Source organism: Melanostigma gelatinosum, assembly GCF_949748355.1.
Source record: "Melanostigma gelatinosum genome assembly, chromosome: 1".
Taxonomy (NCBI): Eukaryota; Metazoa; Chordata; class Actinopteri; order Perciformes; family Zoarcidae; genus Melanostigma; species Melanostigma gelatinosum.
This window is the reverse complement of record NC_136634.1, coordinates 20260244-20287460: the sequence shown is the minus strand read 5'-3', so window position 1 is coordinate 20287460 and position 27217 is coordinate 20260244. Positions and strand designations below refer to the sequence as shown.

At 43.1% G+C, this 27217-nt stretch overlaps 1 protein-coding gene across 1 annotated transcript; it reads left to right on the top strand.

Moving 5' to 3' along the window:
• The first annotated feature begins 7040 nt into the window (after positions 1–7040).
• On the top strand, positions 7041–26533 carry kcng4a (potassium voltage-gated channel, subfamily G, member 4a). Its single transcript, XM_079267312.1, has 4 exons — positions 7041–7208; positions 9732–10455; positions 10585–11226; positions 25154–26533. Exons 2-4 carry the CDS (start codon positions 10348–10350, stop codon positions 26036–26038), a joined length of 1635 nt encoding a protein of 544 aa, XP_079123438.1. The 5' UTR covers positions 7041–7208; positions 9732–10347; the 3' UTR covers positions 26039–26533.
• Positions 26534–27217: the final 684 nt, after the last annotated feature.

The window sequence follows — 27217 nt, the reverse complement described above, 5'->3', positions numbered from 1 at the left end:
AACATGCATAACACACCATGTGCATAATATTTCACACTGTCGGACCGTAGCAAAAAAAAAGAAGTAACTTCTAACAAATCAGAGAAGATGAATCAACACAAAAAAAGGTTTACTAATAATAATAATAATAGCAGCAGTGGATAAAGTACAATGATTATGTTAGTAGCAGTAATAGTAATAGAAATGTGACTAATAATAATAATATGGGTGTCAGGCAGGGCTACGGCCTCAGACGCAGCCCCTCCAGGTATAACCACGATCCATGGAAACCTGCGAGGCGAAAAAGCACAGAGCAGCTAATGCTACTTCCAAATGTCCCCAACGCGTCCACGTTACTGAAGCCATGCGCTGTTTTATCTACAAGGAAGTGTGTCCTTGTTTTGTCGACTTGCCAAATTCAGAAGGATGGCACTGACACAGGATCTGAGGTAAACAATATCTTGTCAACTGCATTATTAAAGTGAAAAATTCACCCTCTTTACGGACTGGCTAAAACGTTGTGTCTACCTTCCCATGTTCCCAACTATTGTTTGTGTGGCAAAATAAATAAAGGAAATAACTCAGTATTTCAGTCACTAACTAATACAATTTGTAAATATGAAACACTGGACACATTGCTTCGTTACAAATTAATCTGTATTGTTTTTGTGTCATAGTGGACTACGCATACACTGACGCCCATCTCTAATAAACACATTCTTTTTTAAATGAATTAGTACACTGTATTAATCCTGGGAATTTGTCTCTGTATTTGGCCCATCTGTATATAGGGAGCAGTGGGATGCCCATGACGGGGGGGTTAGGGGTTCAGTGTCTTGCTCAGGGACACGTGGACGCAGGACACGTCCCACCCCACACAGACATACCTGACAACACACACACACAGAAAATCACATGCACATATGAATGTTAAGTAAGAAGCACAACATGCTGCACTGCAAAGTTGTGAAACCAACCAAATGCAGCCGGCTCCCTCAAGAGGATCAATAGCCATCCAATTAATGTAATGTTGATGAATAGGCAGCTACTGCTAATCACCTGGCTAGATCAGGTCCTTCTTCTTCTCGTCAGCGATATTATCACTCTATCAAGTGCTCTGTTGTGATCCAACGGCCCGATACTGTGTGATCCGTTACCTGTAATCAGATAGAGGAAGACAGAAGCATCCCTTAATGAGAACTTGAGTGTTGTGAGAGTCAGCAAGGGTCGTGTTTCCAACTGTTGGGCTACTGTTTCCTTTGTCTCCTCAGAGAAAGGAAACTTTCAGGATCAAGTCAGGGCAGTGGGGAGGAAAAACACTCCTAGCGACGCCTGAATGAATGTCTGATGAAATACACATCATATGGAGGCTTCGGAACACAGTCCAGTCCCGCCCCCAAAGGTGATTGGATTAGAGCCAAATATCTTGGGTGTTGGGATTTAGAGTTTGAGAGTTTGGGGTGTTGCTGCAGACAAATCGCATTTCAATCAGGAGAGACAAGTCAGTTAAAGAAAAGTTAAAGAAAACATAATTGTTGATTACTAACAGATGAGTCGTGATGATGAAGTCTTGGTGCTTGGACTCTACAGGGAGATTTGTAGTCGAGGGGCGTCTGCCCTGAGCAGCCCCCCGTGGAGTCCAGACACTGGTGGGGTGGTGGTAGATGAGGCTGATGGATCTGCGAAGATTGGGCGGAGATGAGGAGGTGGAAGGCTGCGTAAAAGGGGCATGAACGTACTGAAGGTAGAGAGATAATCATTTAAAATGAGCCAGCAGCACGGTGATAGGCCGACGATGTCATTGTTTCGTTGTGCTGTTGGATAGAAGAGACCAGCTCATCAGAACAGCTGATATCATGATTGACAGCCTCGAACAACGACAGCAAGGAAATAATGAGCGAGCGTGCGTGAGGAGTGATTGGCAGATGTATGAGAAATAATTTACAGGGCCAAGCATACAAGAGTATAGTCTTCCTAACACCTTCATGAATAAAATAAATGGCCTTTTGTGTGATTTGTTATGATTTAAGCAGTCTGAAATTTAGCAGTAACACTGTATGTAACACTGATCCGAGTTCTCAAGGAGGTCAACAGTATTTTCTTAGCTTTAGCTGAGAAATCTCTCCTGAATGAGATCATTCATCTTATTTGGCAAAAGTACAGAAACATCCCCACATTTCTATACCTCCTCTTTTGGGTGATGCATCTCCCTTCATTCCTGTCTCAGGACAGAGCCCCTCACATCTTTAGGGCTCGTATAAAATGCAGCAGCAAAGCTTTCAGCCAAAAGCTGAGACACATATTGAGTGTTGAGTGTTTTTCCAATGGTTGCGTGATAGTTTTGGAGGTCTTCTTAAAGATACCTGCCTCCAGAGAGGGAAAGAGAGGGGGAGCGGAGGCTTGTGATGAATTATTTAACCATGAGCAGCGTTTACAATGCTGGCTCATTTGGATTGATTCAGCCCATTGAAGGGTGTGCAGTTTTCAATATTTTACATCAACTCTGTTTGGATTCTGCATATCAGTCATAGCTCATCATTATAAAAACTAAGGTGAGCATTATTTTTCAAACGCTGCTATATTAGCTCCAGCACTCTAGTTTTATCCAGTTTAAACACAGCAATAGCCAACCCACTCTCCAGATTAAAAACATAAATATTGATATTAAATATTGAATATTTTGCTGGCAAACATAAAGGCGGGCTACACACCAAAGCTCAGAGGGGTAGTACCAACAATCTGCTCAATCAAACACAATGCTTTGTTATTGAGGTTATTTGCGCCGTATTAAAGTGAGAGGTTCTGAAGAGGAAGTCAGCCACTGCTTTGTTTCATCAGCAACACAGTCTTTGTAATGTCTGGTGTTTTCCTGCAGATTCATGTGGAAATCATTACATCAGTAGGTTTAAGAAATGACTGTGGAAAATAAATCGGTGAACATGGAAATATTTATGCATATCTTGGCAACATTTTAATTATTTACCGTAACACTGTTTCAGTCAATTGGAATGGTAGATCTGATTGTTTGATTGTTAAGGCTAACTGTCTTATTGGAAAACATTCACATCTCTGAATATTCAATTGTGTTAAATTTCTGTCCGGCCCTTGATCTTCTAATGACCTCAGGAACCTGTAGTCTGGTCTTGGGATCTACCATTTTCATCAATTTAATAGCATCTACAATCTCTGAGAGTGTTTGATATCTAGGGTTAGATATATGGACCCTCATGTTTGGAGCAGTATTGCTTCACCTTTTGAGCTTGACACCACTGACAACTAATTACAATAACAACTTTTCATCCCTGTACTTCCCAAAACCCTGAAAGGAAAGAAAAGCACTAACAAAGCCTTTGAATGAGATATGACAAAATAAACTCCAAAGACTATAAAAACCATGAAGCACAAAGACAACAAGACAAAATAGCACACCGTCTACTCAGTTTTCTAAAATCTTCACCTGCTCTTCCAAATGTACAATATCTCCCTCTGAAAGTTAGAAGTAGAAGTAGCATGAAACTAAAATTCTCAGGTATCTCAACACTTTACTTGAATACATGTACAAAGTTATATTCCACCAGAGCAGAGTGTGTTGTGTCGTCGTGTGATTTGGGTCGTCTGGCCAGGCTGGTTTGATTCCATGTCATATGCAATTCAAGTAAACAGATGTAAGGAGGGGCATTTGTATACACACCTTTCCCCCCTAATTTGTCACTCTACAAGCGCCTCTGACCATACAGGGATATAAAACATAGATCGACTCCAGTCGGAGAAATGCAGAAAAAATATGTACCCAATACCCATCCCTCTAATGAGTCATTTGAATATACTCAGCTGTCTACAATGACATGCAGCAACAACTTAAGACACGCAGAGTGCAAAGAAAATAAAACTCTGTGCAGTAACATGTTGAGTGTGGAGGCAAGCTGTTGGCTGACACAGCTGAGCAACATCAAGTGGTTTTGCAAATCTCTACACTAGGCTGAATACGATTTAGGTTAAACTTATTGCGTAAGCAAAAAAAACTGGTGAATGACAGCATCTCCTCTGCTTTTTGTTGTTAGCCACGCTAGCCATGACCTTTGGTTCACCACTTTGGTCCAGACTGAATGTGTTGGACTGAAACATGTCATCACAGTTTGCGCAGACATGTTCGAGTTAGAGTTATTTATTTTGCACAATTCAAACAATAACATCTAAAATAATCAAACATAACAGAAAATAAATGAATCACAGTGCAGGAAGAGACAGAAAGCCATCTTGGCTTATTTGAAGCCTCCACCTATATAATATTAAAATTTTACAAAATTACAAAGAAAAAATACAATATGCACAAGACATTACAACAAAACAAAGAAAGAAAAGAAAGAAAAAAAAATGTAATTGTGTTGAGTGTGAGCGTGTGTGTGTGTGTGTAATGAAGAAAATGACAGACAGAATTTAAAAGGAATATTGCATTACAGTCTCACTGGGGCAGATTGCCGGGCACCTAATCCATCCAGCTGTGACTGAAATGTCGTCTCCTTTGTCAGAAAAAAAAGAAAGGCTGACTGAGAAGTAATAGCCCAGCTTGTCTCATATTGTATACACTAACCAGCCCGCGGCATATGCTGCTGTAGGTTAATGAATGGTGATGGAGGGATTCAATCAGCCAAATGTCGCCGTTCTCAGCACACACACAGACCCCCACCTCGTCAGTTTCCATTTCTCCCCTCACTAATGTGTTGTCTGCTCCGTTAGCAGCCATACGGGCCTGGACAAAGTGTTTGCTTGTTTTAGCAGTTGCCTCAGGCACATGCAACTTAATGAGCTGCCTCTCAAGGACAAAGTGGGTGTGCGAGGCCAGTGACGCAGGCAAATCTGCAAACATATTGTTATATTTTTCTCTGAACTTTCACCTTGTGCAAATTCAGTCCCAGCGTTGCAGAGGTTGACATACAGCAGGTGCTGTTCTAGAACAGTCAGTGTTTTACAAAGTCAGAACTGAACACTGAGATCTATTTACTTATGACACAGTCAAAAGTTTGGCAGTGTGACTGAGCTATATCACTTCCTATTTGTGTGGGACAGAGATCTGTGATTGTGCCATTCAGTTAGTTTTTATTTCTGTGTTGTGCCAAACACTGTGCCCATCTCGTATGACGAAAGACAAGACATCGCTGTTGTACATTTAACATGCATCACCCAGTAATACATATACAAAATAAAGAGCATTAGTTACCACATTAAAGATACTTCTATATGCTTTTAAATACCATTTATGTGGAAAATTTCCTTATGAATAATAATAATGCGAGTAATTGCAGAATTGCGGCAGTGTATGGTTGATTGCGTGCAGCATAATGTCTCAGGGAGACATCGATTCAAATTTAGAAAGTGCACAATATGTCGCCATTTCCTCCGGGACCGAGTTCGTGCAAGGTGTACACTATAAAACGCAGATCGGCAGAGATCTTTTCCAGACGTGGTTTGTGTGCGAGTAATTGCAGAATTGCGGCAGTGTATGGTTGATTGCGTGCAGCGCAATGTCTCAGGGAGACATCGATTATTGTTTCAATGTATGTTTTAAATCTCCTTTACTTTTGCCTTTATGCTTTTAATGGTTTCATGTGAAGCACTTTGAATTACCTTGTTGTTGAAATGTGCTATACAAATAAACTTGCCTTGCCTTGCCTTATGAAATGTGCACTGAAAAGAACTGCTAAAAGTCTGAAGTTTATCCTGATGAAGAGCTTTTCAAGTAAAATGAGATGAGATTGATGAGATGAGATAAGCCTTTAATTTCCCCAGGGGGAAATATCCAGGTGTTGCAGCAGGACGAGGACATAAATACATACAAAATAATTTAAAAGTAGAAAATAAATAATTAGAAGCATATAGAATGAAAATAAGTAGAAACCATCATGCAATGGGATCACACCAGATGCAATCCCAAATCAGACCATATCGCCAAATACTACAAGCTGCACATTTACACGGTCAGGGTCAAATCACGCAGTTCTGTGAGATCACATTGAATATAAACACCTGGCAAAGTACTCAACACCACCTCTGTGGTAGTCCGCGCTACAGTCTCCAGAACCACATTTTGCCATAATGACTCGCACACAAGCTCACGAGCTGAAAAAGAAAACCAGCATTGCTGTCGCAGCTCGTTAAAAGGATGCAAGAGCAAATCAAACTCAAAATCACAGGGCATTTGTAATTTAAAATGAGCAATTTAAACATGTCATATATGAACATATTGTATCCTTGTATTGTGCAGTTCCCAAAGAACAATAGAAAACAAAATTCCCATTTTCTATTTTCCATCATTCAGACGGCTCATTCAACAAATCTGTTTTCCTTCGAACATGCAAGCAGCGTCAACATAAGACCTCAGTTGGGCACATAAAGATCTTTGCTTTAAAGATGGCAACAATGAGTGATATATTATTGTATGGCGTTTGCTTTGATGCCATGATTCCATAATACTGTTCTGCCTCGTTGTCTTTGCATTAGTTTTGGTGTTCATGATGTGTGTTTAGTGCTATGCGACTCAAAATGTATGTAAGATTGTGACTCTGAGTTGGTGCTTCCCTGTAGATTCAGAAGAGTCAACCTTTAGCAGCAGTAGTGGGGGGTAACCGTGGCCCCTGTTGTGCGTGAAACGATGAGGGCAGGACACGGTTGAGAGCATCTCCTCAGTGTCCTTGAACTTCCTATAATCTAAAAGGAAAGGGAGAAACGTAAAGTGAACGCTGGGAGACACACTCCCTCTACAGTTCTGGTAAAATACCATTGTCTAATCGGGAGCGCACATACTCGGGAACAATGTTGCTCTTTTCGTCACCTTTACGCAAACTTGAACTTGGGTACTAGGTGTCGCCTCTGTTACGCACACCGGCTCAGACTCACCCCGGACCCCACCCCCCCCCCTGCTCCTCCTCCTCCTCCTCCTCCTCCTCCTCCTCTGCAGCAGCACTAACCGAGCTGTAACGGGACACTTTCAGCGCACCAAACCTTTACACGCTGCTTCCATCTCTGGTATGTTCAGACTCTCTGCGCGCCCTCCACCAGCTTGGATGATGCGGACACCGGAGAGGTATTCCTGTTATCATAACATGTGGCGGTCTGGAATGGTCGTTGACACCCTGATTTGGTGTTGAATGATCGGAGGGACTGCAAAGCGGGAAAGGGCTTTCATACCGAGCCGATTTGGCCGTCTGGAGATGAGTGCCGGGCTCACAATGGTAAGATGCACTTCACAAGTTATACTGATGCTTGCGGGGGTTGTGTGTGCACCTGAATATTTGTCCGAAGTTGCAATGCTGCCACAATACTTCAAACGAGGGATGCTGGTGTCTTTTCATCTCGTCAACACTGCAGCACACAGTAAGAAAAATTGTCTCATATAGCCAGTGTATTCGATTCAGTAGGTTTTAACTAAAATACGAACGCAAAGTTGTTCCCAATGCAAAATTAATTATACTATAAAAAGGGGTGTTGTATTGCCTTCTAAACAACATTCGGCTCTGACTGGACCCGAAATAGTTCCGCTACTCTGTGTGTGTGTGTGTGGGTGTGTGTGTATGTGTGGGCGCGCGCGTGTGCGCTTTTGCAAGTTGAGCGAGAGAGAAAGAGAGGGAAAGATAGATGGTGTTAGTTACATTGAGGCAACCCAATCCATATGAGACACTGTTAACCTGGCCTTAAATATAATATAAGCTCTCTGACTTAATGCCAAATACAGTATGAATCCATCGTGGAAAAAAATCATTTTTACATGCTCAAATTTGCATACAACCTAAAGTTGTATGTACTTCAATAGTACCTTTAACATGTTTACAGTATACTCATCTTGCAAAAAATTCAACATTCCCGTGTAGTTAAAATCGGAAAAAAAGTTTACTTTCCACTTCCTCTGATATCCTTCTTCTCCTGTCTGTTGTGTCCATTTGAGAAGCGAAAGAGGTCGAGCAAAGCTGATAACACCAGTGTGCTACTAAAAACACCTCCTTCAATTAACTTTCCACCAAGAAAAAACAGCCACAGGGAACACAAATCGATGAATAAATAGCATGTTCTCCTCCACCTGTGAGTGGAAATGAAACACCAGTATCGTGACAGAAGTGATTTATTGGTTCCACCATGTACAGGATCCTCCTGGATCTGAATTAGTGACGCATGTTGGTGCGGCCCCTTTGCTTCAAACGGTCCGTGTTGTCCAGTCACACATTCAATAAGCTTATACTGTAGATATACACTGAGCAGAATAATCGGAGTACTGATAATACTGTGTATAGGCTGCAGTGAGCAAAATATGTCGTGTTACTGTATTTCTGACAAACCCACATGCCTGTAGGACAGTATTAGTCTTACAGGACACCGCACTGTCCTCACCATCAGGGCTGTGAGTCAGGTCTAGTCACAGTGACAGATGAGTGTTGTACGTGTGCATGTGTTATATACACGTGTGTTTTAGAAATGGGCCTGGAATTGCCCTCAGAGATGCTGGCTTATTAAAATGTCGCGGCATGTGTAGAAAAATCTATTCTAGCTTTATATTCACAACAAAAGCTGGCAGGAGAAAAGTGCAGGGCAGCCACCCAAATGTAAGTCAGCTGTATTGTTATAGCAGCTGGATACAAGAACAATGAGTCTCTGAGGATAATTCCAGCTGTTTCAAAACTTGCCGTTATTCTTTCATCATTTGCCACCATAGCACTCAATGCTAAAACTGTTCTTACACACTGCGTGGCTCTTATCTTGAAAGGTTGCGGAGCTACTCCAATCTGTCACTTGTGTGAAATCAAAACATCAAAACACACCATCAAAGTTTTAGAGTTATGCAATTATTATTTTGAGAAGTATGTGATAGACCTTTTTTCGTCCACACATTTTGACATGCCACAGCTAAGGCACAGGTGTATTTGATTGCATTAACAATGGCTAACTGGAATTCAGCCTGCATGGGATTTCCCTGCTATGACCTGTCAAAATGTCAGCTGTTAAAAAGTCGACTGACAATATTTCTATCTGCTGGCTGCTGGTTTTAATGCATGTGATTAAATAACTCTGCAGTAGGAAAATAGACAAGTTGTAAGTTAGTCACAGTGACAACTAATGTGATCATAGGACCCGGTTTGAAATGAATCACAACTATTTCAGGCTTTAATACACAGCGAGCCATTCTGGGCAACTGTGATGCCTGACTGTGCCAATAAGTTTCAGGGCAATTGGAATGCCAAGAAAAACATTTTGGACCCCGTGTGTCAGTGTCTGTTGATAGGATCGCTGCCCATCTACAACAGCCAGTAACTCACTCAGAGTGGAAATAACACCACAGGCCTGAATGTTCTTTTCTACTTGCTCATTGCGTTTTCTAACACACGTACTAGTGTAATCCAGCCAGGACATCCTTAGTGGAATGTTGATGTGAGTGTAACTGAATTTGCTCTCTGATAAAGTCCTGCGCTGACCACACTGACGGGCCGTTTATAGCAGCAGAGCTGACGTGTCTGTCTGTCTTGTTTCTCGCTGAAAGGAAGTGAAAGAGGAGGGTTGAGCACACAGCACTGCGTTCTCAATGAGGTGTGCTCTTGGTCTCTTCTTCCTCACCTTTTTCTGTCTTCTCACACATCTCTTAACTGCAGTCTCTATGCCCAGTCTCTCTCTATTATGTAAACCTGCCTTAATCTCAATCAATCCTAGCTCCTTTCTGACATACTGTCTTTCTCTCTCACTGCCTGCATGATGCCACCTCGGCTCTATAGGCCCTCCCTCATCCTGCTGCGGCGACACAGAGGATCCCCCTCAGTCCCAGGACACCTCCATGACTCATCCAGTTCATCCTCTGCAGCTATCCGCCACTGATCAATCCTAACCCACTCTCTCTATTGGGGTTTTCCTTTTCCAGACTCTTGCTTCAGACCCAAATTACCCTCTGATCTGATGCTGAATCCTGATACGCCAACTGAGACTGTCATGGGCCTCTGATGGACACGTCAAAACTCATCCACATTAAAATGTGTCAACAGGAATCCTGATACTCCTCATCTCTCTCCTTTCTGGGTTTTTCCTCTGTTGGTTGGAAGCCAAAGCCATAGCTTGTCTGTAATTGAGAAAGAACTCCTTGTTATGAGAGGTTCTGAGGCCAAAAAGACAGAGCTTCAGACATTTTTGATGCTCAGCTTGTCCACAATAGACCTTGGCTGTGGCAGGAAAGTTTTTCTAGCGATTTAACAGAAGTTGTTGGAGGCTGAGATAGAGAAAGAACTGTTTGGTCCTGTGACTGAAAGGTTGAGCGTGGCGCAATCGTCAGGTTTTTTCTGCCTTCGATACTTGACCTGAGCTGCCCAGTGAGGAGCAGCGTGCTTTCCAGATGCTGCCATGCCCATCATCAGCAACGCCAACCATGACTTCAGCAATCTGTCCATCAGCGATGACAGCAGTCTCAACCTCATCTTCACAGAAATCCCTGAGACGGAGACCATCAAGGTATGAATAAGATTGTCACTAAAATAAGAGCGATAAAGGAATAGAAGAATTATATCGAATAAGTGATCAAGTCGCATATTTCAGATGCAGCTGCGCATCCACTGAAGCTTTTCATTGTTCACTCTCCAGGGTGCGTACTACCAGAGGGCTCAGTTAATCCGTCGGCCAGAGGACCTGGTGTCCATCGACCACGCCCTGCTGGCGGTGATCAACGTTGGGGGAAACCGCTACACCTTCCCCTGGAGCACCCTGGAGCAGTTCCCCCTGACACGACTTGGCCGCCTCTGTGGCTGCCGATCACCCGAGGACATCGCCAGGGTCTGCGACGACTATGACGAAGCCTGCAAGGAGTTCTTCTTCGACCGCTCGCCGTCCGCCTTCAGGGTCATACTTAACTTCCTGGCCGCAGGGAAACTGCGCCTGCTGCGGGAGATGTGCGTCCTCTCCCTGCACGATGAGCTGACCTACTGGGGGGTGGAGATGACGTACATGGAGCGTTGCTGTAAGAGGAAGATGTACACGCGCATCGAGGAGATGAACGAGCTGGAGCGGCACGAGGAGGAGTGCAGGCAGAGAAACGCTATGCAGCACGAGCCGGTGGAGGAGACGAGGTACAAAAAGGTGATGAACTGGCTGAGAGATATGGTGGAGAATCCGCAGTCTGGCTTACCGGGGAAGATCTTTGCCTGCCTGTCTGTGATCATGGTTGCGGTGACTGTCATCAGCTTGTGTATCAGCACCATGCCAGACCTCAGAGAGGAAGAGGACAGGGTAAGTGAACAAGTATATTTGCATGTTGTGAATGGAACTGTCTGCAGCACAGGGCCCTGAACCAAAGTCAAACTGATACGAAATAATATATTATAATACTTGAATTTGAACAGGACTCGTAAATTAAAGTTTTGTAGTCAGATGCCTCCAGGGACTGTCAGTAAGGTTTATCATGAGTTGTGTGAGTGATTACAGCCATCTCTCCTCACAGTTCTTCCCTGCTCAAAGACACGTTCACCATGAAGTAACAGAGCTGCTAATAACTTAACATGACAAAGTGGATGCTCATTATCTCCAACACTAACTTCGCTTCCTGGAAACGAACACATCATCCAACAGCTTGTCATTGTTTACGAGTGAGAAAAACCACAAATATTTCTTCATTCATTTCAGATTGAGGCAGACATTTCTGTCATGCTGGAAAAAGTCGGTCTTCAAAATGCTCAAATATAAAAACTCCCTGTCGTCACACCCTCTTAAATATACTCATGGGATGCTGTTCTGTGTGTGTGTGTGTGTGTTGTGCATGTCCCGTGATCTGTGTCTGCCCATAACAGCGTTGGATAATGAAGCCAGAGCGGCTCACAGAGGCCTGTCCAGTATCTGTCAGTAAACACGAGGGAAGAATGAAACGGGCTAACTTTATCTCACACGAAAGACGTGCGCACACAAAAAGTGTGTATCAGTAGACATACTCACAGTCGCACAAATGTAAACACACACACATACATGCACTGGCAGTCACGTGCCTACACACACACACACAGTCACATGCACATACAATAGTATTGAACTCATCCACCATAACCGATACGGCTTTCTCTGAATTTTGCACACATTTAGTCTTGAGTCTTCTCAGCCCTTCTAACTCCATTAAAATCTGACTGCAGCATACCCTCTGTTCATTTACGATTGGTTTTCTAATTACATATACATTTTCCCTTGCAGGCAAATATTCTATCTTTAAGGTTACGCATTTTAGTCCGAGGTGCCTTTAAATAAGAAATAGGATATGAAATGCGTCTTATGCAAAGACCGGTTGCTGCAAGAAAACTCTACACATCTGTTCAACAGCTGTTGAGAAGTCGTCATCAGCAGCGCCTCTGTATTGATTTTGATATGAGGCACAGGCAGCCAAAGGATCAAGTGCAGGAGGGTGTGATACTGGAACATTTAGGGAGGAGGAAGAGGAGAATGCCGCTTACAGAATGCTTGATAAGTTGAGAAGGCTCCCTGCCAGGGGGAGTCCAATAGTCGGTGACAGTCATAGGAACACAGATGGACAGGATTGGATCGAGTCCCTGGGTCTGATTCATTGGGGGGCTGTAAACCTGCATGACTGCAGGTGGTATCATATGATAGGACAAATCTTTAAGAATTAGCCTGTAGGTAAAACAGAAAGTGGTGTCAGATGCTACTGTAGGTTATTTTCTATACACTGACAGCAGTGACAAGGTTCACCACGAAAGAACCAGATATCCAGCAGAATACAGAGATCCGGGCAGCAGAAGCAGAGACACCGTACAGGTGTTAATGAATGCAAAGATATTGTGTTTATGTGAAGTATCACAATTGCATTTGAGATATTGACGGGAAATTGGATTTTCCTGCTTGTAAATCTCTCTGGTAAACAGAGTAGCAGTGATGGAGCTGTCCTCAGGGGCCAGTGCACTTGCACAAACTCCTCGCGCACCCAACCTTTACACACATACACACACCATTGTTACACTGTATTGATTCCTCCTGACAAGAATGTATCAGAAAAAAAGGAGAGTTACACTGCTGTGGCTATGTGTCGGGCTGTTTAAACAGTTGTGTCGGACGTTGTGGATTGTAAGGACAACTTAAGCGTGATTTATGCTTGCGTCATCCGGGAGGGTAGCGAGTGTCCACACAGTCAAAGGGACGTCACACCATCAGACACGGCCATTCGCGGGGGGTCGTTTTGCCACAGGGAGAAACCGGACACAGAGTATAACGTTTCCCTGTCACGTTTCCACGTCAGCTCATGTTCGTGCTTGCGGAAGGCGTAACCGAGGCTTCAGGTGTTTGTGTTTGTATGGTTCTGTTAGACATCTCCATTCGCTGTGAGGACATTTTAGGTTGTGTAATTCTTGTACATAGGATGGCAGATCCATCTGCTTTTCTCTCCACATGCTCCTGAGTTTACAACAAGTCTTGGGTGTTTTGCTGCTGATCTCCATCTGCACTGTCCGGCTAGCCTGCCCAGGCAGCAGGAGCAGCAGAACAGCTGTCATCTTGAATTGACACGGCCCTGATGTTTGTCTCTGTCGTTGGTCTGCTTTGTGCTGCATTGGGCCAACATTTGTGGGTGAAAGGAGTGATAGAATAAGTGGAAGATGAAGAAAGATAACAAAAACAGGATATGTCGGAGAGAGGTAGAGTAAAAGAATATGCTATGGAGAGAGAATTAAAAAGGGTGAACGGATTCGAGTGAGATTCTGGCCGGGTAAAAGTCAAGAGATAAACAGTGCTTTAGTTGCCCCTCCTCCTGCTCCCTTCTGTCGATCTATGTAATGTGTTTCTGTCTGTCCTCAGTTGATCCCCTCTATCAGTCTGTATATCACTATGATGTAAATGCTTTGGGAGGGGCCTTTATTTTCAGTTTCAAGACCCCTGATAATAACCAATCCGTCTATTCCCAATCCCCTGCTGTGGGTGTGTATCTCTCCACTGAGTAAGTGCTCGGCTCTTTCTGTAAATTCTCTCCATATGACTATGGAGCCACTGTTATTCCATCCGGCAGTGTACAGTTGCAATGTTTTGACAGGAAGCGCAACCTCTCCTGATGTGTTTCAGAGATGCTAATAGATGCATGACATGTTGATATAAAATCAGGGAGTGGCTTTTGAGAACCAGCTGATAGAAAAGTTCAACTGTCTGAGAAGTTTTTAGTGCCGTCGTCTTTTAAATGTAGTCTTTTATCATTTTGGGAATTGGACGAGAGTAGCAAGTCAAAACGTGAACATCACAATCTTCAGACACAAATTGGAATGTGCCAACAGCCTGATTTGGACGTTTTGTTTTCACTGTCTGTCCGGTGAAATGCTGGCGCGATGTTACAGAAGTAAAAGAAAGCTTGGATTTATTCACGGAGAACCGATGCTGTGTTCATTGACAGCTGTTCCACCAAGTGGAGAAACATTTGACCAAACTGAGCTTGGCTGGTAGGATTATGTCTGGGGGCGTCGCCTTCCTGCATAGCTAGTTAGCTACCTGGCTATATAGCAACAGAACAACAGCAACAGGGATGGATGACGTTAACACAGCAGTGCAGGTTGTTGTAAATCCACATACAGAGGTAGCATCTTTTCTTATCTTTTAATCAGTGTTAAAAAAAAACACTGCTCTTAACAAACGCTAAAATAATGTCTGCAAAAATAAAACTCCCATTCACTGCTTTTATTCAGGGCGAAACAAAACCTTCAGCATCACACATCAGTCGTTCCATGAGACATATTTCCACTTTGCCTACTGTCCTAACCAAGCACTGCCCGTCACAGTCTCTGGCAGGACTAAACCGTGTTGAGACTGGAAAGAACAGGGTGCATGCAGCTAAAGCAGCAGGTCTCAGCACACACTGATAGCCTGCCTGAGTTTACATCTCATTGCTGTTCAAATGTCAAAAATCCACCAAAGACACTGCGTTTTCCTTCTTGCTAATTTTTTCTGAGTAAAAGTTTTTAGCAAAGCAGCAGCTTTCCCTTCATTCTCTTCTATGCATTTTTTTCGACAGATGCATCAAAGGGTTTTTACTCTCAGCGAGTGTTGCTCAGATACTTTAATATTCTCAAGGATGATGGAGTATTTTCAGACAGCCTTGTCGAAATTGCTCTCCTTTTCCTAATTCAGTTGTATTCTGGCCCGGGGAGGAATTGAAGTGGTCATTTTATGTCCTTAATGCCAGAATATTGGAGTGGGATTTGCTTGTTCAATAATTACATCCCAGGGCATCAATCACAAGTATCTGGAGAGAAAAGGACAGAGAGAGTGATGGAGTGAGACTAGTAGCAGACTGCATGATTTAAGCTTTAGACTGTGGGTTTGAAACGTTTTCTAATTGACTATCCTCTTGTTCTCAAGCAGAGAATTGTCAATAGTCGTATTGACCCATTGACACTGTCTGGACAAGTGGGATTTTTTATTCTATTAAGAGACAGAGTGAGACGGAGATAATGTGTCTTGTGACGTCTGAAGCCAAGTTCGGTGATTCTTCCAGTACTAGAATGTAGGGAGCACAGAGAGGAGAGTCTGGGTCATTGAGAAGGAGTGGAAGATAACTAGAGAACACAGAGGATGTAAACACTAAAGCAGCCGTGAAGCCTCCTTTCGCTCCTTCCTTTACTCATCTTTCCTCCCAGAGCAGCTGTATCACCAGTCACATGAGGAAGAGGGGACACATAAAGAGAGCACACACTCCGAGGACATGCACATATATTCTTGGCTTACTTTAGAACATAGTCATATTTATGAACAGAATCATTGTTGAATATACCAATATAAAATAAAATCACACACGTTGTAGCCTACTGTTAAGTGGGCATGAGGAAAAATAGATTCGTAAAATGTGTGAAGAGCAAACTGTCATAAAAAACACAACTAAGCAATGTGAGAGAAGGCCAGGGAGATCTTAAGTAAAGAAGACTGTTTTCAGTTTTCTCAGAGATTGTTTTGCCAAAGCTGAACAAATGAATAAATGCTCAGCAAAGGTTCCCTCTTCATCATGAGGACAAAAGTTTAATTCTGTGATCTTAACAAGCTGCAAAAACTGCAAAAACAACCTTTGTTGTAGTTACATATTTATTTATGATACCAAGGCACACTAACTGCAGAGGCTTAAGAGGAGTGGAGGAGATAAATGGCCTGTACCGTTGCATTTTACATTACAAACGCTAATGTCATTAAGATGAAGGCAGTTTGTGTAATAGTGTGTAATCACACTGAGTCTGTGAAACGACCATGTCCAACGTAGATGCAGTGACGGGATATGAATGTTACAGCCTTTAGCAACACTAAAGGTTCGTCATTCATAATGTGGTCTCCGAGCTCATAGGTCACTTACAGAGGGTAACCAAGGGAGATTCCTCGTCTGTATACAATGATTAAGCACATTACAAATGAAAAAAAGAAGAACATATTTTGCTGCGATAGCTCGTATCTCCAAAAGCCAGAAACAGCCAGAGTTTGTTCTTTTATCTGTGGTTTTGCACCAATCTCCAGCTCCATTGTGAATCATTTTGAAAACATCAAAGTGTTGGCTGTGATAAAATCTCAGAAGAATTACTGCGTGCATGCCTTCTGCTTCTGAACTGTGCAGAATTGCATTATGTGAATCAACAAAGCCAGTTTCCAAATTGATTGATTGGGGAGTTGTGATTCGGTTTTCAAAATTTGTGACTGTCTGGATATGAAAGCATGAATGAATTTCCCCTGCAGCTCAAAGGAACACAGCCAACAGCCAAAACTATTGTGGACTCTGTTTTGGTGTAATACAATTGTATAACGCTCGTATATGTATTATATTCTTCACAGCATATAAATCTATTTACGGTAATTAAATTCCATAGCTGAGATGTGTAACACACACTATAACAGGGGATGCAAGGAACTCACAGTGCGGCTTAAAGTGACTCATACTCTGTGTGTGTGTGTGTGTTTGTACTGTTGTTGTCTTCTTTGTCTTTCTATACACAGAGTCCGCTTGTTACACCTGCTGAGCCGAAAAGACAAAGGAGCATCATCAATCATGAGCCTCGTTCCAGTGACAACAGGGGCACAAAATGAAGAATGAATTAAAAACCCATGTGCCACATTTTTTACCTCCCCTTCATAATTTAAACCTCCATTAAACAAACAGGAACGGAGCATAAATAGGTGTCCAAGTCTGTAAACGTTGTTGGCTCAGCAGGGTGGGACTGATGCTGGCAGTCAGTCAGAGCAGCTATAAGTCAAAGAAAGTAAACAAGTCTTTAGGCGTGCAAGGGCTGGAGAGAGAGAGAGAGAGTATAAAGGGAGAGGATAGAGAAGAGGAAATAAACCAGATGCAGAAAAGAGGAGAGGGGTGGTAAACCAATTGGATGCGATTGGGGTGTTTATAATTTATTACACACATACATAGTCAGAGGGAGATGACCTAACTGCAGATGACCTCATCATCAGAACTGAGATAATGGGAAATAAACGATCCAAGGCGATTAAGAACAAAAAAAGCAGCGTCTCACAACTGTCAAATTCTGCTGTATAGCAGAGATATCATCTTAAACACCCTCAAACCACAAGAGGATACGTGAATATTTGCATGATTGAACTCTGCTAATGAGGGAACCTCATTGAAGCACTTACGTGTGTACATGCACGAATAATTAGCAGGCACGTGCATTTCCTATGGATTTATGTCTGCGGGCTGTTGGACCGTATCAGTGTGGAGCAGATTCCATTCCTATTGCAGCCTATCTGGTTATGAGCCATATCCCCTCCGTCTGATGTTTCTGCGTGGCTGCCAAGTGGGATTATGGGAGAGAACAGCAAAGTATGAGGTGTTTATCCTGTCCGTGCCAGCATGGGATTGTGCAGCACAACACAGCACAGAGGAGCACAGCACAATGGAGAAGGCTCTCTTACGTCTGGGTGTTTTCGTGCTGGAGATTGTTGAAAGATCGCTGTTGACAGCGGAATAGCGATTTCACAGTTGACAATTTGCTCTTTCAGTTAGTTGACAAATTAATTCTATGACTTTCTAAACACAATGCACTTATCCAGATATTCACGATTTTTCCTTTTTTAAAGTTACTTTGTTCTTTCTCATGTGTTGATCTCAAACCTTTTCATGATCTTTGAAAACAAACTGATATTTATCAAGGAAACTGTCATAAATGTCAGACACTCCTCACAATTGTGCAGTGCTGCCAAAAAGGAGAGTAAGATGGTCATTTATATGGTCTACAAAAGGTATGCCAGCTGAATCTGTGCCTTATTGATGAGGCCCGAATAAAACTCACCAGACCAAATCTACAGTAATGGTGTGTTCGTCAACAAGACAAGTCCAATACTACTGGAAAATGATAATACACCTTACAAAGTAAATAACCAAGATGCATCTCGGAAACATAACCTGGCGTCCTGATTAACCAGATGAAGACAAACGCCTGAATGCACCATAAAACAGCTGGACTGTGGGAAAGGACGCATGGTTGATGTCCTCCAAATGCTCTGCAAAGGAAGGTTTGGATGAGCTTTTGATCAAGCTTGTTGAACCATTATATTTATATGATATTATTATTCTCTTGAAAGGCAGGACACATACTTAGTTCATTATGTCCCTGTACATTCACACACTTCAGTCAAGATACATATTTGTTCCATGTACTGTCTCATCACTTTCAAGACTACTGGTCCATGGCAGCAATTCTTGTGTCACCCAAAGTTTGTGTGGATTCAGTATGTCCCCACAAATCGCATGCAATTCCTTTGAAATTGACTTGATATCACCACAAAACTTTAAAATACTTTTATAAGTGCTGACGCAGCTGTGTGCATTTGTGCATACATGCAGCTGTCAGGTTACAGGAGACCAGCCTGCTGATGGATCGAGGTGTCATATGATACAACCCCTTTAATAACCCATGCCTAGTGAACACAGTGCTTGATGTGCAGTATTTCAGTGAAGGCCAGTGGTGGGGCGTTCAACCACACACCCTAATTCTTTCTGCGTCTCTTCCTGTCTCTGTCTTCGCCGTCCCTTCCCTTCCCTCGTTCCTTCTCTTCTTCTTTCTAGAATCTTTAAAAGTCAGTGCAAGGTCAGCACAGCAGCATTGAGAAATTATGTTCAGTGGTGCAAAGTATGTTCAAGGTCTGCTGCAAGGTAGAGCTGATTGACGGGCAGAGTCTTTTCTTTTGTTCCCTTTTTTTTGTCCAAACAACGTAGACTGGGTAGGATCATCATGGGGGCTTTTTCTATCGGAGTGCAAGAGAAGAGAGCGCTGTGGAGTTAGAGACATGCTGTGACAAAGGCAGAGAATGAAATTAAAAGTTGGAATAAAACACCAGGGAGCACTCCTAAGGACAATACCCACATTTTAAACACACTGCAGTTTATAGTCACGCAGTGGTTAGAAAAGCACACATCCACACATCCTTCATGAATTAGTATGCCAGCTGCATATAGAGTTGTCCTAATTACCTAAACATAGAGAAATGTGGAGCTTTATGTGATCCAGAAGTACACGCTCATAATTCAGTTCTATAGAAACTTTCTCTTGTCGAACAATAAAGCAACACATTTACACTTCAAACCCGTGGGGCACAGAGTGACCCTGCTGTGGAAGCATCCGGCAGCTTACTTAGTGCACAGTGTTGGCTCACTTGCAATGGGTAGATGGGAGGCTGTCAACTAAAATGGAAAACAAAAGTGTAAAACTCAATTGGGAAGGGTCAATTGGGGCTTCCAAAACAGCAAGATGGGACAAGTTTGTCTTTAGACCTTTCCGCCAGAAAGATTGAATTTGAATGCATCGACCCGTGCATGCATTCACAAACACTTGACCTCTATGGCAACATGAAATGGAAACTGCTGAGACTAATGATGCCTCCCACGATGGTTGCCCCTGCCCAATTCATAACTCATAAACCGTCAAACCTGCCTCCCACAAGAGTCTGCAATAAACGGTTGATGAGTTTGCCCATGGTAGATGAATCTGTTCAGAAGTTAATGGCCTTTTTGTTATAAGTCACTCTCAAGGCCACACCCACTTTTCGGCCAATTGGCATGAACACAAACCCACACCTTCACGCACTTGACGATGCCAAATTTCAGCCTCCGAGGGCGAAAACTTTGGTCGGCAAAAAGGTTGGGAAATTTGTGAGCTAAAAAGCCCTCTGAGTCGTTCAAGTATTCGTGGCGATTGGCTAACCATTGTGAAACAGCTGAAAAAGCTTTGCAAGATCTACTTTTTGTTTCTTGTGTGTGTGTGAGTTGTCACTTGGTTGCCTTTTTAAAATATTTTTGTTTGGCCTTGATGTTTCCTCTACAGAAAGACATGTGCTTCAATTGATTGTAGACTGATCGCCTTCCTCTCTGTGGGATTCTGTGGCAGTGGGTTTTGGCACGCAGTCACTTCAAATGTCCCTGTTCAAAAAAATGCCCTGATTGCACCCTCGCTACGCTCTTTGTCTTAATTTGACATTGAGATGTGTTAATACGGATAGTAATGTGAAACACTAGACAGCTGCTAGGGTGAAGAGTGTCTGTGTTGAAATGAGCTGTCACAGACTTTAGCTCCAGTGAGAGTTGTACAGAGGAGATAAGGTCAGGGAGATGATGGGAATTGTGGCAGGTTTTGTGTGTAGAAGTGGAAAGCTGTAACAAATGGGCCGATCAAGCAGAGGCTGAGAACGGTGTCACAAAGCCCGAATGTCAGCACTAGAGACAGAAAGAGCAGAGAGGAAGGAAATGAATGAGAGATGGAGAGTGCACGTGAGAGACATAACATGTGGGCTGTGGGGAGAAAGTGTCTGAAAGATAGATTCAGGTAGGCATGAGGAAAACATGAGGAATGCAGGCAAGATTAAGTATGTACGTATTTAGTTTGCAATTTATTTCATTGGTAATTCTCAGGGAGAGATCCTATCGAATTAGTATTTTCTTTTTGTAAAAAAAAAAAAAACATGAGGAACAAATAAGCCCTCAAACTCCTCAGATTCTCTGGAGAAATCATGGACTGTTCAGCTGAAGCCATTGGGCATCCCAGTTTCTACCCACTTCCCACTGACGTGCAATGAAGAGTGAATGATGAATTCAGTAAAATGGATATTTTATCTTTTTTTAATATGTGGAACTAAATAGATAGATTTTCCTTTTGTAAATACATATTTTCAAGCTGTAATGAGTTTGTGAAGTGAACGGTCCCCACAGAATTATCAGCTTTACTTTCAGCCATTTTTAGCTCATTTGTTCTGCGTTTATCAATCTCGTTTGCAGGTGCAGCAGCAGCTATTTTTAGTTAAAAAGCCTTGATGAACCCACACTGTCTGTTACCACCAAATGGTAGACGGATAAAGTCAGCATTTAACAGCTAAACAGCCAGATGTTTCCGTGATGAGATGAAAACAAAAAAAACAAAAAAAAAGAGTTAAAAGGAGAGTGAATATGAGTGGATTTACATTCACATGTCCGCTGGTCAGTCACTCGACTCCCTGTTTATCATTTGCAAACATTCAGGGCATATGCACTTTAAAGCTATTTACAAGTGTTAATTTTTTTATTGTAGTTTCTTATGTAGCAGCACGAAACATACCTACAATTTTTTTAAACATTTGGTGCAATTAGGATGATAGAAACGCTAAAATTAAGCACTGACAGAAATCTGCTTTGTTTGATTTACAGTGTATACGCATTTAAATCACTGAGTTAGGATTACTAAAAACATAACATGTTGGGCTTAAAATAAGTACGTAAAACAAAAACAATGTAACAATAGTGCAGAAAACAACACTTTGGGTCACAAACACCATAGTCTCCTTTTTTTGGTCTTTAAACTACTTCATCGCACTCCCGGAGCATTAGCTCTGAGCGCCTCATAATGATGCTGTTGGGTTTACATTGTAGATATATTTGGAAGCTCGTTGCATCTCATACAGACGCTAAAGGGTGCCGAGGGGCGTGACCAAGCCTCGGTATTTGAAGTCCTGAATGAGAACGGGCTGTGTTCTCACGCCACCCTGCAAAACTGTAGATTGCCTAATCTGTGTTGTCAGAGTCGTTGATGGACAACATCTCAGGATATCAGCTACTGCAGTCGTCTGTGTAAAGTGAATGGTGGTGAGATTTTGTTGGGGCAATTGTATTTTCACAGAAAAGGATGCACTCAGTGATGATGTCAGTTGCCTCCTCCAGACTGGTCCCATCTTTGAACGTTCTCCATTGCACTCATGGCAGACTTGCAAAGTTTTTCGAGCCTTGTCGTCCCATTAACCTGCTTTTTGATGACTCCATCCCATTGTAATGTTGTACTTAGGGACTAAGGTGGATGAAGTTGTGATCAGCTGTACTTAGGGAGGGTTTCTTGTATGCTCTGCTTTTCACATTGGCACATTGTATTTATTGCTGATATGTAACTTGTTGAGTCGGCAGCTTTTCAAATCACACAGAATCAAAATCGGAGGAGTCTGGGGAGTCTGCTGCGTGAGTGATATGTTGCCAGAGGATGGTGCAAATTCATGGGGTAGATATTTAACTCAGTGTAAGCATTATGTAGCTTCAATGTAGACTTAGAACAAGTGGTTTTGCAGCTCACAACTGATTTAATTTACTCTCATCAACCCTGTTTCCAGATGCAGCAGGCAGATGTTTTCAGCAAAAAAGCTCTAAAAACATCCACTGTACACTACCTGCTCAGCAACTAGCGGCAAACTGACAAGGTTAGCTAGCTGGTGACTGCATGGAGCATTTAGCATCCAAAGAGCCAGCAATTTCGTAGATGGAGAGCAAAACAGATCTGAAAAGCCGGGTAAATATTGGACTTGCATTCATCAGATGGTCAGAAACACAACTCCAAAAATGTCCGTCTGTGTAAATAAGCAATTGTTTGTGAGAATTTGCGCCATGTCAGGATTATACGGTGATCAATACTGTTTCCTGCTTGATGCAATTTGAAGGGGACAAGAGGGGAAACAGCTTGTGAAAAGCTAGGGTTGATAATCTTGAGAAAATAGCAAGAGTACGCGAGATTTAAAAAAAAGATTCAACCGAAAAACCCGACCCAGTGCTGCCAATTCTTATACTAGGAAAGCAGCTGGCAGCACTAGCTCCAAAAGTCCCTACATTTTGCGAGAAAGTCGCCAAGTCGGCATCACTGACAGGCAGTCCCTGAAGGCCTTACTCTAAAGCCACACTCCCCCAAAATGATCATCAGCAACGTAAAAAACGAATATGGCTGTTGTTAGTTCTCACAGTTGTCAAGCTAGCAGCTTGTGGAAGACTCGGTGTGACACACGATGAGTGCACAGGCAGTGTGTGCAACCAGGAAGACAGACAGGTGGCTCGTCCAGGCGTTTCATTCGGGCTGAATGAATGAAGGACGGCATTCTTTCATTCCTGCGACAACCTTTTTTTTTCTTTTAAGTATTTCATTTGTTGTTTGCCGTCCGGATGTAATGAAAATTTCAATACAATGCAACAAAATGATTTCACACCAGAGTACATACCCTATAGCTGTAATGGGCTATAATGATTTGGCTGCTGATAAAAGATGGATGCAGAATATAGCCCGGGACTATTGCTATTATCAATATCACTAAATTATCACAGTGTGAAAAAAACAAATGGGTTCAGATTGAATGGAGGTGAATAGCACTGCATATATTGTAAAACCCTACAAATTAAACAGATACACGTCACTTTGTAGATATGAAGTTGAAGGCTACGAGTCACACTGAGAGGAAAATCTGTGAGAAAGGCAGAGAGGACACAAGTGGTACATGAGAGCGTGAGGAATGGGACACGTATGTGAAGGATGCATCACGCATAGAGGAACAGTGGAGGGAGTTGTGTTTCACTCAGAAGAACTCTGAAGGAATGAAAGCAGAAAGAGTGTGTGAGGCGAACAGAGAATGAAGGATGAGAGGGAGGGAGTCCAGAGAGGCTGATGGACGAGGGAAGATAATGAGTGATGAGAAGGTGGAGACAGAGGCAGGAAGAGAAAAGGAAGGGTGGCAGAGTGACAATAGATGGGGAAGAGGGAGGGAAAGTAGATTAGACGCACAGTGACATAGAGATTAATGAGTGAACGATGAGAAAAGTGGAAAAAATGGGCTGAGAGAGCACACAAATAATATCCATCGTATAAATATATATCAAGTCATTGGGTTTCATATTCAGTGTGAAAACAAGTAACTCATTCTGATCTACTTGTAAACATGCTAATCACTCAAGAAACAAAACGCAAGAACAATCTTGATCCGTCTGAGTATTATACTGTAATACGAGTTGTGTACAAGAACGTTTCTGAACTTCTCTTGTGCTCTTTCTTATTCTCCGCACAGCTATTTCTGTCACTTTTTGTGTTTACAAATGAAATGCCTTTGAGGAGAAACTTTAGGAAAATGTGCACAGTTAGCCCCAACTTCCAGTGAGGCCATTTTGAATAGTTATGAACACTTTTTGCCTTCAGACGTACCCAGTCCCTGAGAGACCAGTTTACTTTAGCAATCAAACTTTTAATTACCTTTCACTCCTTCTAAGGTTTAGCATTCTTATAATGGAATAGAAATTAAACACGGAAATTCATTTATTTGTGGTGAAAGATATTTCTCCACTAAATTTAAAATGCTTCTTTTTGAGGTCATTCTTAGTGGAAATGCATCTTAAAGCATTCAGTATTCTTCAGACGTAGTTGCTGAGACAAGTGAAATGTAATCTTCATCGAGTATTAAGAAAAAGACTCGTCAATACATTAAGTGATTGCAGATACTTTCTGCAGAGGGAATGTGAGGAGGTGGAATACAGGCGAATTTAAAAAAGGAAAGTGATGGAGATCGCTGCCAAATCTCTTCTGTATCGTCACACAGTGTTTTTTAATATCGCATTGCTGTTCCTTGAGACTGTTGTTAGAGGGCATGCAAACCTGATTGCTTACTGTGTCCGCTCCCACGGAGTGTCACATTAATCTTAGAAACCTGCCCTAATAAAACAATTGATTGTGTCACCGTAGCATACTGAGTGACTGGAGCTCATGATTTATGAATGATTACCGAGGGTGATTATCTGACCTCAGATTTTTGTCTTCTCTCCATCTCACCCCATCTGTCTTGCTCCCTGTCAAACTCCTGCTCCTCTCATTCTCGATCTCTCTGTGACTCTCTCTCTCTCTCTCTTGCTCCCCCAACCCCTCGCCTTCCCTCTCTACCTCAGGGTGAGTGTTCATCTAAGTGCTACAACATGTTCATCATAGAGACAGTGTGTGTGGCCTGGTTCTCCCTGGAGTTCCTCCTGCGGTTCATTCAGGCCCGCAGCAAGCTGGAATTCCTCCGCGGGCCGCTCAACATCGTCGACGCCATGGCCATCCTTCCCTACTACGTCTCCCTGGTGGTGTCAGAGGAAGACCCTTCCCTGGATCACGAGAAGCCAGGAGGAGGTAAGGGCTACTTGGACAAGCTGGGCCTGGTGTTGAGGATTCTGCGGGCGCTGAGGATTCTCTATGTGATGCGGCTGGCTCGCCACTCTCTTGGCCTGCAGACGCTGGGGCTGACGGTCAGGCGCAGCACCCGGGAGTTTGGCCTCCTTTTGCTTTTCCTCTGCGTGGCCGTCACCCTCTTCTCCCCGCTGGTCCACCTGGCTGAGAGCGAGCTCACGGGCACCCACGACTTCAGCAGCATCCCGGCCTCCTACTGGTGGGCCATTATCTCCATGACGACCGTGGGCTACGGCGACATGGTGCCCAGGTCCATTCCGGGACAGGTTGTAGCGCTGAGCAGCATCCTCAGTGGGATCCTCATCATGGCCTTCCCTGCTACCTCCATCTTCCACATGTTCTCCCGCTCTTACCAAGAGCTCAAGATGGAGCATGACCGGTTGTTCAAAGAGGAGTGTGCGGCGGCTGCAGCCGCTGCTGCTGCTGCCTCTGGGGAGCTGCAGGAGGCGGGAGGTGTAGGAGGGGGTGAGAACTCAGATCCACCCGGGCTGGGATTACGTCTAGACAAGGAGAGTGTGCACACACTGGAGTCTCTTGCTCTGTTAGGGAAAGGTGGCGACGCTGCAGGAAATAACCACCACAGCCTGCCACCAACAGCTTTCTGAACAGTACTGACTGACCCAATCCCGAACTTACAAGAAGATATGAGTCCATTCTGTGTTGCATACAATAAGTACTGCAAATGACTATTGCTCCAAAGGCCTCACCTCCCATCAGGCTGTGAAGGTATCTGTGTTGCACTGGATGCAAAGGAGATTGAACAGCATTTATTTTTGCTCTGCTGCGAATGAGTGTGCACACTGTAGACTGCACGGAGACGGATAGACTTTAAACCCTTTAACTCGGACGGTCCAGTTTGTCTGACCAGAAAGCCTCTGCAGCAATATTAGTAACCAGCTGCTTCCATAAACATGCAATATTCAATCCAAAGTTGCTTTTCCTTCCACTGTGAAAATACTTATAAACCCAACTGTAACTTTTAGTTTTATTCTACTTTTCAATATATTGCCTACAGTATGACCTGAACATGTGTCTCACACTGAATACTCTTCTGTCATACATTTAAAGAAGTGTTCCTCTTAGTTTATTATGAGAAGCTTGAAGCCATGTTCTGAGAAGAAATATAAACAAAGTGATTTGCAACGCTCCAAATAAAAGCTCTCCTCGTAATCTGAGAGAAATCCATTTTCTTGGTTGCAATTCTTTGGTTTGTTTTGGGTATGACAGTTTAAGTCCTCGGCGAGCCAGGATGCTCAATCAGAGTCCTGCTGCTGAATATTTCTGAGAGAAGAAGAAACAGAAACAGCTGTCCGAGCCAAACGCACAGATAACGGATGACAATCCCCTCTTACATCACCTCCTTGTTTCCATGTGCACAGTTACACCACTCTGCCAGGGTACCATGTCTCTCTACAAATCTGTGTAATGAGAGCTCTGCTTAACGTTACATCTTCAGGTCTGGGATGAAAACAATCCTCTCACCTCTCAATCCTGGGGTGGACTCCAAAATGGGTGGAGTCATGCTCCTTTTCCTGGGAAGAGTGGTCAGCCGCTTGGGGTCCAAGAAGGATGTGGAGGCACGCAGCGGACATGCCAGATGTGGATTTAATCTAAATTAAAACTGGGATTAAAAGCCCCACAAGCAAACGGGTTTCCGCCTGAAACGTAACTTTATCCAGTTGCTTTTGAATTTGATTTTGAGTTGTTTTGTTCTTCCCAGAATCCCAGGGATTCCAGTGCAATCAGGTGTCTCTCTCCCATATGGCATCTCATTTCATAGCTTG

What these genes read in the sequence shown, in the direction of transcription:
- kcng4a (XM_079267312.1), top strand. Translation starts at nt 10,348, where the DNA reads ATGCCCATCATCAGCAACGCCAACCATGACTTCAGCAATCTGTCCATC. An exon ending in CTGAGACGGAGACCATCAAG is followed by an intron (nt 10,456 to 10,584) that starts GTATGAATAAGA and finishes TTCACTCTCCAG; the next exon opens with GGTGCGTACTACCAGAGGGC. An exon ending in TCAGAGAGGAAGAGGACAGG is followed by an intron (nt 11,227 to 25,153) that starts GTAAGTGAACAA and finishes TCTCTACCTCAG; the next exon opens with GGTGAGTGTTCATCTAAGTG.